General features: G+C 40.1%; 2 protein-coding genes across 2 annotated transcripts; both read left to right on the top strand.

Annotated features, from left to right (window-relative positions):
- Positions 1 to 6,667: 6,667 nt before the first annotated feature.
- Positions 6,668 to 6,979, top strand: LOC140546978 (histone H4). Its single transcript, XM_072670461.1, has one exon. It carries the CDS (start codon positions 6,668 to 6,670, stop codon positions 6,977 to 6,979), a length of 312 nt encoding a protein of 103 aa, XP_072526562.1.
- Positions 6,980 to 7,284: 305 nt separating this feature from the next.
- LOC140546363 (histone H2B-like) lies at positions 7,285 to 7,784 on the top strand. The gene is made up of 2 exons (XM_072669552.1): positions 7,285 to 7,320; positions 7,440 to 7,784. The coding sequence occupies exons 1-2, from the start codon at positions 7,285 to 7,287 to the stop codon at positions 7,782 to 7,784; spliced, it is 381 nt and encodes a 126-aa protein (XP_072525653.1).
- The last annotated feature ends 3,639 nt before the right edge of the window (positions 7,785 to 11,423 follow it).

Raw genomic sequence — 11,423 nt, forward strand, 5'->3', positions numbered from 1 at the left:
TATTTATATAATGAGAGCTTGATTTTGGGTACCTACGTTTCATACATATGCAAAATGAGTTTGATTCCATAGAGAGTAAGCGAGACCAGCTGTGGGGCCGCAGTAAAGGAGTTAAGTGTATATTCCGGAGAGGACCACCGTTGTTGTGGGAACGCAGACATATGTCATGGATGGAGCGTGGATGCCATCGTGTGGTCAAACTAGGCAAATGCAAACGTTAACTACGTAGATTTATTCGTGTATGTGTGTGAATGTAACAGCTTTTTTCATTTGATAGATGGTTGTGAACTCCAGTACGTCTACTAAATCATTTGTATTGCGGTGTTATTTTGGTTAGTGTTTTTTAAAGTACATTTTAAAAAATGTTTCTATTGAAGCATACTTCAGTTCAGGGCATTTTAGTAGCCAGCATGGTTACCAGTTCTCATGCTGCCAGGCAATGAAATGGAAACTTAATTTAGGGTAATTTTATACACATTAAATATGATTGTTAACTGCACCAACAAATCTAAAAAGTAATTACGTGTCTTACGTGATGATTTTCGTTTGGGCTTGGGTTTCATTTCAACAATATGCTAACGATAACATACTCCAGACTGTATAATCTCCTTCCACAACTAGATAAAATGTCTTGTTTTGAAGAACGCTTGATAGAAGTCTTTAATAAAGGCACTTTATTAGCCATCATGACAACCAAACAGCATGCAGTTATGTAAAAAGCCACCAATTTACTCACTGCTAGAAGCCATTGAGACAAACTATAGAGTAGTGCACTTCTATGTAGGACCTTTATTTCCTTTTCTTTAGAGCCCTTAAACTCTGTGTATTAGCTTATATTGAGGTTACCATAATAATCATAAATCAGTAAAAAACACCGCTCATCTGCTATCAAGACCTGACCGAGGAGCTGGAGGCCAGTGGAGCAAAGCTAAAATATGGAAAAGCATACGCACCCTCAAATTGGTGCAAAAAAAAATAAATAATAATTTTAATCATTCAAGGCATAGGTAAGTAACAAATGAATACAAAAGTGCTAACAAAAGTGAATGAAAAGCCAGCCGTACTCACTTGTGAATTCGCTTTTTTGATTTTGCTTCTTTAAACGTCTCTGTGGACCAAAAAAAAAAGATTAATTGTTTTACATTTTGACCACACGATGGCATCCACGCTCCATTTACGTACTATGACCACAGACTTAAAGCTTAGCCCTGAAACTCCATCAGAAGCCTAAAAGACTTGACTAGAGAAGTGCACTTCTGTGTAGTGTATACAGTGTAAGGGATTTAGGAAGTGCCCTATTGCAAACGTCACCGTTGTTTTGGTATCGTGGATATATGTCATGGATGGAGCGTGGATGCCATCGTGTGGTCAAACTCGCAAATGCAAACGCTAAAAACATAGATGTATACGTGTATGTGTGTGAATGTTACAGCTTTTACATATGACAGATGGTTGTGAACTCCAGTAAGTCTACTAAGATCTACCAAGGAACATTTGGGCATTTTAGTAGCCAGCATGATAACCAGTTGTCATGCTACCAGGCAATGAAAACTTAATTTAGGGCACTGCAATTTTTATACACATTAAATATGATTGTTAACTGCACCAATACATCTAAAAAGTCATTACATGTCTTGCGGGATGATTTTTGTTTGGGTTTTAACAATATGCTAATGATAAAGTAGGACAGAATTTTTTTTTACTCCAGACTGTATTACCTCCTTCCACAACTCGATCAAATGGCTTTAGATAAAGAATCCTTGATAGAAGCATTCTTTATTTAAGGCACTTTTTTATCAGTTAGGTAAAAAGCCAACAATTCGCTCACTACTATAAGCCATTGAGACAAACTGTAGAGTAGTGCAATTCTATGAATGACGTTTTTCCCCTCCCCCTTTAGAGCCCTTAAATTCTATGCTGTATGGTTATGTGTATGTATGTATGCATCAGCTTATATTGAGGTTAACATAATAATCATAAATCAATAAAGAACACCGCTCATCTGCTATCAAGACCTGACTAAGGAGCTAGAGGCCAGTGGAGCAAAGCTACAATTACGAAAAGCATACACACCATCGGTGCAAAAAAATCATTTTAACCTGCCAGGTTTAGGTCAGAGACTTTCTTCAAGGCATAGGTAAGTAACAAATGAATACAAAAGTGCTAACAAAAGTGTATCAAAAGCCAGCCGTACTCACTTGTGAATTAGCTTTTTTGTGCTTCTCAAATTGAACTCTTTCTCTTCTTTCTGATTTTGCTTCTTTAAATGTCTCTGTGGACCAAGAAAAAAAAAACTAAAAAAAAAGATGAATTGTTTTATATTTTGCAGATTTACATTTTGACCACCAGATGGCATCCACGCTCCATTCACGTACTACGACAACAGACTTAAAGCTTAGCCCTGAAACTCCATCAGAAGCCTAAGGGGTAGGTCTAGCCAAACTGCTTCCCCTCACCCTGACTTCATCATGAGCTCTACACTTACTTTGCTTACCACAATGTCTTTCCATATTTCTTTATCATCCACTAACTGCAACATATGATAAAAGCAACATTACTTAAAGCAACATTAACTCCCTCTGTGTTTATCTAATCTAGCATGACTTTTATTAGAAGATGTAAAGCGAGCCTGAGAAATCCAAGGGGTAAACATGTAGTTTTAGTTGGCCTCATTAGGAGCTTTTCCCTTGTATGCAATAATATACCATTTATTCGATTTGTGTTTGTTCTTTCTTTCTTTAAATGTCTCTGTGGACACTATATCTTTAACTTGTAGTGTATTAGATTAACGACTACAATTCCCATGATGCCTAACTAAAGATTTTTTTGCACCGATGGTGCGTATGCTTTTCGTAATTGTAGCTTTGCTCCACTGGCCTCTAGCTCCTTAGTCAGGTCTTGATAGCAGATGAGCGGTGTTCTTTATTGATTTATGATTATTATGTTAACCTCAATATAAGCTGATAAAACCTTGCCAAATAAAATTATTTTTGCACAGATTTAATTGTGTGGGTATGAGACATGTTAGTATTATTCCTACATTCACTTCTCATTGGTGAAGATCTTCTCTAATGGCCAATGTCAGTGTTAACACTTTACTGTACATCCTATACATTTGCACTCCTGGACACTACTAACACTTTATTATTATTACTTAATAATACAGTGTTGTTATAAAATTTTTATGTATCGTCATCTGTCCACTTCATTTCTTATTTTTCATAACTGCACTGTCCTTCATCTGCAGTTAGTTTCAAATGCATTTTCACATGTATTCTATTTATCTGTCTATCTATCTATCTTGCAGTGTGGGTTCTAACTAGACAAAGGACTCCAAAAGTCATGTTTGTGTTTTTAAACCACAGTATTGACTTTGTCCTCATGTAACTCATGTATAGTGTAACTGGGTATCTCAGTATCTTCACCTGGATTTATTGATCCAAAACTGTAGTTTAGTGATGTCAAGGTTCAAATGTTTAAAGTCATGTCATGTTGAATGTTGTGAGGGAATACGTCTGAAAATATATGGAACCTGGCCTGGCAGATACATATTCTGACCACCAGATGGCATCACTACTCCATTCACGTTCTGCAACTACATAGTCTTAGGGCCTAGCCCTGAAACTCCATCAGAAGCCTAAGAGGTAGGTCCAGCCGAACTGCTACCACTCATCCTGACTTCATCATGAGCTTTACACTTACTTTGCTCACCACAATTTATTTCCTTCCTTTCTCTTCCACTAACTGCTAACCAATATGACTTTAGAAGAAGATTTATTAGAAGATGTATAGTGAAAACCTGAGGAATCCAAATGGTGTGGGTTTAGTTTAAGTTGGCCTTGTTTTATTTTATGTGCAGAAATATGTCAGTGGTGGTGGTTGTGTGTGTGTGTGTGTGTGTGTGTGTGAGTGTGTGTGTGTGTGTGGGTGTGTGTGTGTGTGTGTGTGTGTGTGTGTGTGTGAGAGAGAGAGAGAGAGAGAGAGAGAGAGAGAGAGAGAGAGTGAGAGAGCTTGATGCATACTTATTCAATCTGACAGAAAATACAAACCCTGTACTGGTTTGTGTTTGAGCAATATGTGTTGACAAAGAAAAAAAGAACAAATTACTGGTTGAATCTATAAAACACTATGCTTCCTTTAAGTGTGTCTATGTCAATGTGTCAATGACACAATGTGTCTTTATCCTGTAGTGTCAAGATCAAGGACTACAATTCCCATGATGCCTAACTACAAGTTCAGCCTATTGACACACGTGCCATGTATTAGGACTAATCACGTGTTGTTTTAGAACGTTTTCGAAAAGTATAGATGACGTACAGTGTTTTATTGATTGAACCATTCATGTGATCCGGCTCTTTAATTCTTGAATTTGATTTATTGTTGTACTGGGTTGTTGGCGTTGTATTTTCTAAACGTTGCAAACCCTTTGTATGTGGATTTTCTTGTTCAATATGTTGTCATGGAGCCTGTCTCTCTCTCTCTATCTCTGTCTATCTCTCTATGTATACATATCTATCTACCTACCTACCTTCCTACCTACCACCCTCCCTCTCTTCATCTAATGATGAAATCCGATAACTGCACGTCCAGTCACAGTAAAAAGTAAACCGTGTGCCATGGTGTACAGTAGTGGGCTGATCTCAGTGTGTGCTTGTTTTATGCTTGCAAGGTCGTAACCCTAGTACTAAATAGCCATTTATGTCATTTATTCAGGCATTCAGGTGCATTGAGGGAGGACACGTACTCTTGTCGTGTGTGTGTGTGAAATAATCGCTACGCACGTTAGAATGGCGTGATGTAGTGTGACTTTGTTGTATACGAGACCGAGGCGCACATGGCGACAGCCATCAGAGGGGAGTGGACGGCTGACCGAGGTATTTGTCGTGTTAAGACCTATGTTAACTACTTTTAATGTTCATACATGTGAAACGTCGTCTTTACATGACGACATGTGAGTCATTACACTTTGCGTTGCTTTGTGGAATAGGCGTGAGCTGGAGACTGGACCTGGTCAGCTCCGTTGTGTCGCTGTTGGCACGATAACGTTTGCTAACTTGCCAAAAATGAAGTGGATACTGAAATCCGATAAGTCGATTTTGCGGAGAGCCTAAAGTTGTACACCCAGTCACAGCAAATCGACGTAGAACTGCCGTTGCTGGATCTATGTGTGGAGTTGTACATAGCTTGGAGCCAGCTTAGCGATTAGCAGCGTGGCTAACTCGGCCAGCATAAACAGTAAAGCACAAATATGAGCCTAATTATGAGGGGTCATTATTTATTGACCACAGTGCAGTGCCACATGCGGAGTTGTAGCATAAAAGTACGCAATACAGCCGTGATTTGTGGCTGTTGAGTGATTTGAGTTAACTTGCTTTTTCAGGTCCACACATGAGCTAACATAGCGATTAGCATGCTAGCTAACTCGGATGGTACAAACAATAGCATTACGCCAGCGAGTGTAAATACCTGTCAGATAAATACACACTCGCTCGAGTCAGTCAGGTTTTATTATGAAACCGTGTATATAGCTAGCAACATTTTATACGTTTACTGCCGTGGTTGAAATCGAGAAGCCACCTCGGAGAGTAGCATGATGGCTAGGTGTCTAAAAATTAATCACAAAAATAACGATATTACGGACACGTGCGTAGTTCTCTATATTGTTATTTGGAGCAAGTGAGGGAGAAACAGTCGTGCTTAAACCCGGCTACCAGCAGCGTATCTTCTGGTTTTCAGAGCTGGGCGGCCTGTGTAGCTTGCTAGCTAGTGTTTTGTTTACAAAAGATTATTTTCGTTATTAGCTAGTTGCCGAAACGGCATCGGTCAACCGAAAAAACGAACAAACAAAAAAACAATGCAATTTCGCTCGTTGGCCAATAGTTAAACAGTAAAAAAGCTCAGAAAAAGCTATGACATTAGAACCGGAGTTGCACTGTCCAATTCCCAAGCAGCTCACTACTCCCTATGGAGTGCACGGTGTCACGAAAAAACGCTGTGCACTAGGGAGTAGTGGAGTGCGGTTTAGGATCGCATATATATATATATATACACACTTATTATTGTAGTAATTGATTTTTAGAAAACAGTGCATAAATGTTTATTTACAAAGGCCACATGGCCCCTATCCACTTCTTACAGTGACTCAAAGTAGGCTCATACACAGCCTCACTAAACAGTTCATCTTATGCCTAGGTCACTGAATTGTATGAATTTATTCAGTTATTTATTTATTTAAGATTTCGCCATAAGACCAATCTATTTCAGAAATGATTTTAGCTCTTAATTGCAGTTTAGGTTACTTCGTCATTATATGGTCAAGCAGGTCTGGAGCTAGGCTGTAGGTTTCAAAGCTAAATCATGTTGAGTTAAAGTATTCACAGTGAAGGTTATGCATGATCCAAAGTGTGCTGCGTTATTTTGAACATGAGTACATCCAGAGAGAACGGAATTCTGGTTGACTGTATTTTGTATGGCTACCCACTCAGTGGCTATACAGCAAAACAAGCGTTCTGCACACGTACAGAGTATGAGGCGGAGCTGATGTACTGTGACGTCGCTCGGTTCCCTTGCTTTCATTTAGGTCCTATAGAGGGGTATAATTGGCGTGCCTCGGGTGCTCCAGCTTCATAGATTCTCTTCTCGTCGACTGAGAAAAAAAGCAGCTAGGATGTCCGGCAGAGGCAAGGGCGGCAAAGGCCTTGGAAAAGGAGGCGCCAAGCGTCATCGTAAAGTGCTTCGCGATAACATCCAGGGTATCACAAAGCCGGCTATTCGTCGTCTGGCTCGTCGTGGTGGCGTCAAGCGTATCTCCGGTCTGATCTACGAAGAGACCCGCGGTGTGCTCAAAGTGTTCCTGGAAAACGTGATCAGGGACGCAGTCACGTACACTGAGCATGCCAAAAGAAAGACCGTCACCGCTATGGATGTGGTGTACGCCCTGAAGCGCCAGGGACGCACTCTGTACGGATTCGGAGGTTAAACGCTCGGCCTGAACAGCTCTAAACCCAACGGCTCTTTTAAGAGCCACTCACAAATCCAGCAAAAGAGCCTGTTTCTAATCTTAGCTTGTTTGTTTCAAATAAGGCAGTTTCCCGGATACTCTGTATTAAGAATGTAATATACGGGAAGAGTACATATATGTTACTTTGTATATATGTATTGTTTTACACCCCCCCCGTATGCGTTGGTAAAATCAGAACTATACGTCCTATAATATATATAAATCCTGATAGTCGCCGTCAACGCCGCTGTGGCGAAAAACAGATTAAGCCCTGTAGATTAAAAATGCGCGGGAAGGCGAACAAAGAGTTGATCATATTTGTTTGTTTCAATAAAGTCAATGATGGTGGTTATGAATCTCCCGGTTACTTTGTTAAGAAGCTCATTTTCAGGAGGAAAAAACATAATTTATATATAACATTTATAAGTCCGCGCCCTAGAAGGGATCCAAGAAAGCCGTGACCAAGACGGCCGGGAAAGGAGGCAAGAAGCGCAGAAAGTCCAGGAAGGAGAGCTATGCTATCTACGTGTACAAGGTGCTGAAGCAGGTCCACCCTGATACCGGTATCTCCTCCAAAGCGATGGGCATCATGAACTCGTTCGTGAACGACATCTTCGAGCGCATCGCCGGTGAGTCTTCCCGTTTGGCTCATTACAACAAACGTTCTACTATCACCTCTAGGGAGATCCAGACCGCTGTGCGTCTGCTCCTTCCCGGTGAGTTGGCCAAGCACGCCGTGTCCGAGGGCACAAAGGCCGTCACCAAGTACACGAGCTCCAAGTAAATGGTGATAGCGGCGTAATCCAAACCCAACGGCTCTTTTAAGAGCCACCCACGGTTTCTTCGAAAGAGCAGTTTTATTCAAGAACAAAGTCGCCGATGGTAAACTATAATACTAATTATTATTATTAATATTATTATTTTTTTTTTTTTCCCCCATGAGTGCTTCTGCAGCCATTATTGTAAAAGGAATGCCCTTCAGTGTATGTATGTATGTAAATCAACTTACTTAGTTGTTTGTCTGCATTTAATTGGTATAGTATACTAAGATTCAGGGGCAGAGCAGCAAACTAAAATACTGTGCCATACTAACTGTATGGCGTGGGGTTGTAATGCTAAGTGGGATAAATGAAGCTGCACATCACCTGTGAAAGACCAGTCCAGAGGAGATCAGCCTTACAGGTGGGGAATAGTGAGGCAGGAAACCATACTAGGGTTGACTTGAAGCCTAGAACTATACACTTGATCTTTGTAATGAAAGCTGTCTAGTATATATAACCAGGCATACGGTTAGGAAAGAGAGGAAATAAGTATCTCCACAAGCTTTTTTTGTTGGGTCACAGAAGGGTGAAGTTATTCAAAGCCTTAGGTTTATGGTGAGATTTGAGTGAGCAAGAATAGGTTCAGAGCTAGACTTTTGATGTAGAGGGTCGGAGCAAGGCAAAAGGACGAGGGTAGAGTAAGTAAAATAGTATGGCGGTCAAAGGCCTCAGGTTTATGATGAAGGTGGATTGAGTTAAAGTGACCGTGAGCTTAGGCCTTTGCCTTAGGATACAAAGGAAGGTTCAGTAAAAGTGAATTTCAGCATTAGCCATCAGCCTGATGATTTGGATACACATGGCCTCGGCCTACTGAGGAATGCACATCTAAGTAGAATGGTCATGACTGCATGGAATGGGTTAAATGAAAGTAAAAGTTTAAAAATAATAATTTGGTGTTTTGCTTATTGAGATAGACGGAGGGATGGGGTTAATTTGTTTTAGGACAAGAATGAGATTGGAGTTGTTTCATGTGAGGGGTTCGAATGAGGATGGAGTGATTTTGTTTAATGGTTGGCGGAAGGATGGGGTTATTTCATTTTAGGTTTTGTGAGAGAAGGTGGTGGGGTTTGTATTAGAGTATGAATGGAAATGGGTTATTTTATTTTGGGGTTAGACGGCGGATGGGGTTATTTGGTTTCATGGTTAGAATGATGTTAAGGTTATGTTGTACTAGGTTAAGAGGGAGGACAGAGTTATTTTGTATTAGGACTACTTGGTTTGGTCACAAAAAGATGAATTTGGTTGAAGCCTTAGGTTAATGGTGAGATTCGAGCGAGCAAGAATAGGTTCAGAGCTAGACTTTTGATGTAGAGGGTCGGAGCAAGGCAAAAAGACGAGGGTAGAGTAAGTAAATTTAGGTAGCGTAAGTAAAAAAGTATGGCGGTGAAAGTGTGTTTAGTGCAGATGTGATCTAGGAAGAGTGAGTAACAGCAGCTTTGTAAACGAGGCCTCAGGTTTATGATGGACGTGGATTGTGTTAAAGTGACTGTGAGCTTATGCCTTTGCCTTAGGAAGCTTCAGAAAAAGTGAATTTCAACATTGGCCATCAGCCTGATGATTTGGATACACATGGCCTCGGCCTACTGAGGAATGCACATCTAAGTAGAATGGTCATGACTGCATGGAATGGGTTAAATGAAAGTAAAAGTTTAAAAATAATAATTTGGTGTGTTGCTTATTGAGATAGAGGGAGGGATGGGGTTAATTTGTTTTATTACAAGAATGAAATTGGAGTTGTTTCATGTGAGAGGTTCGAATGAGGATGGGGAGTGATTTTGTATAATGGTTGGAGGAAGGATGGTGTTATTTCATTTTAGGGTTGGAGAGAGAAGGTGGTGGGGTTTGTATTAGAGTATGAATGAAAATGGGTTATTTTATTTTGGGGTTAGACGGCGGATGGGGTTATTTGGTTTCATGGTTAGAATGATGTTAAGGTTATGTTGTACTAGGTTAAGAGGGAGGACAGAGTTATTTTGTATTAGGACTATTTGGTTTGGTTCACTAAAAGATGAATTTGGTTGAAGCCTTAGGTTAATGGTGAGATTCGAGCGAGCAAGAATAGGTTCAGAGCTAGACTTTTGATGTAGAGGGTCGGAGCAAGGCAAAAGGACGAGGGTAGAGTAAGTAAAATAGTATGGCGGTCAAAGACCTCAGGTTTATGATGAAGGTGGATTGAGTTAAAGTGACGGTGAGCTTAAGCCTTTGCCTTAGGATACAAAGGAAGGTTCAGTAAAAGTGAGTTTCAACATTAGCCATCAGCCTCATGATTTGGATACACATGGCCTCGGCCTACTGAGGAATGCACATCTAAGTAGAATGGTCATGACTGCATGGAATGGGTTAAATGAAAGTAAAAGTTTAAAAATAATAATTTGGTGTGTTGCTTATTGAGATAGAGGGAGGGATGGGGTTAATTTGTTTTAGTACAAGAATGAGATTTGAGTTGTTTCATGTGAGGGGTTCGAATGAGGATGGAGTGATTTTGTATAATGGTTGGAGGAAGGATGGGGTTATTTCATTTTAGGGTTTGTGAGAGAAGGTGGTGGGGTTTGTATTAGAGTATGAATGGAAATGGGTTATTTTATTTTGGGGTTAGACGGCGGATGGGGTTATTTGTTTTCATGGTTAGAATGATGTTAAGGTTATGTTGTACAAGGTTAAGAGGGAGGACAGAGTTATTTTGTATTAGGACTATTTGGTTTTGTTCACTAAAAGATGAATTTGGTTGAAGTCTTAGGTTAATGGTGAGATTCGAGCGAGCAAGAATAGATTCATAGATATTTTTTTGATGTAGAGGGTCGGAGCAATGCAAAAGGACGAGGGTAGAGTAAGTAAAATAGTATGGCGGTCAAAGGCCTCAGTTTTATGATGAAGGTGGATTGAGTTAAAGTGACGGTGAGCTTAAGCCTTTGCCTTAGGATACAAAGGAAGGTTCAGTAAAAGTGAGTTTCAACATTAGCCATCAGCCTCATGATTTGGATACACATGGCCTCGGCCTACTGAGGAATGCACATCTAAGTAGAATGGTCATGACTGCATGGAATGGGTTAAATGAAAGTAAAAGTTTAAAAATAATAATTTGGTGTGTTGCTTATTGAGAGAGGGAGGGATGGGGTTAATTTGTTTTAGGACAAGAATGAGATTGGAGTTGTTTCATGTGAGGGGTTCGAATGAGGATGGGGAGTGATTTTGTATAATGGTTGGAGGAAGGATGGTGTTATTTCATTTTAGGGTTGGAGAGAGAAGGTGGTGGGGTTTGTATTAGAGTATGAATGAAAATGGGTTATTTTATTTTGGGGTTAGACGGCGGATGGGGTTATTTGGTTTCATGGTTAGAATGATGTTAAGGTTATGTTGTACTAGGTTAAGAGGGAGGACAGAGTTATTTTGTATTAGGACTATTTGGTTTGGTTCACTAAAAGATGAATTTGGTTGAAGCCTTAGGTTAATGGTGAGATTCGAGCGAGCAAGAATAGGTTCAGAGCTAGACTTATGATGTAGAGGGTCGGAGCAAGGCAAAAGGACGAGGGTAGAGTAAGTAAAATAGTATGGCGGTCAAAGGCCTCAGTTTTATGATGAAGGTGGATTGAGTTAAAGTGACG

The sequence above is a fragment of the Salminus brasiliensis genome, chromosome 24 (genome assembly GCF_030463535.1).
Source record: "Salminus brasiliensis chromosome 24, fSalBra1.hap2, whole genome shotgun sequence".
Lineage (NCBI taxonomy): Eukaryota > Metazoa > Chordata > Actinopteri > Characiformes > Bryconidae > Salminus > Salminus brasiliensis.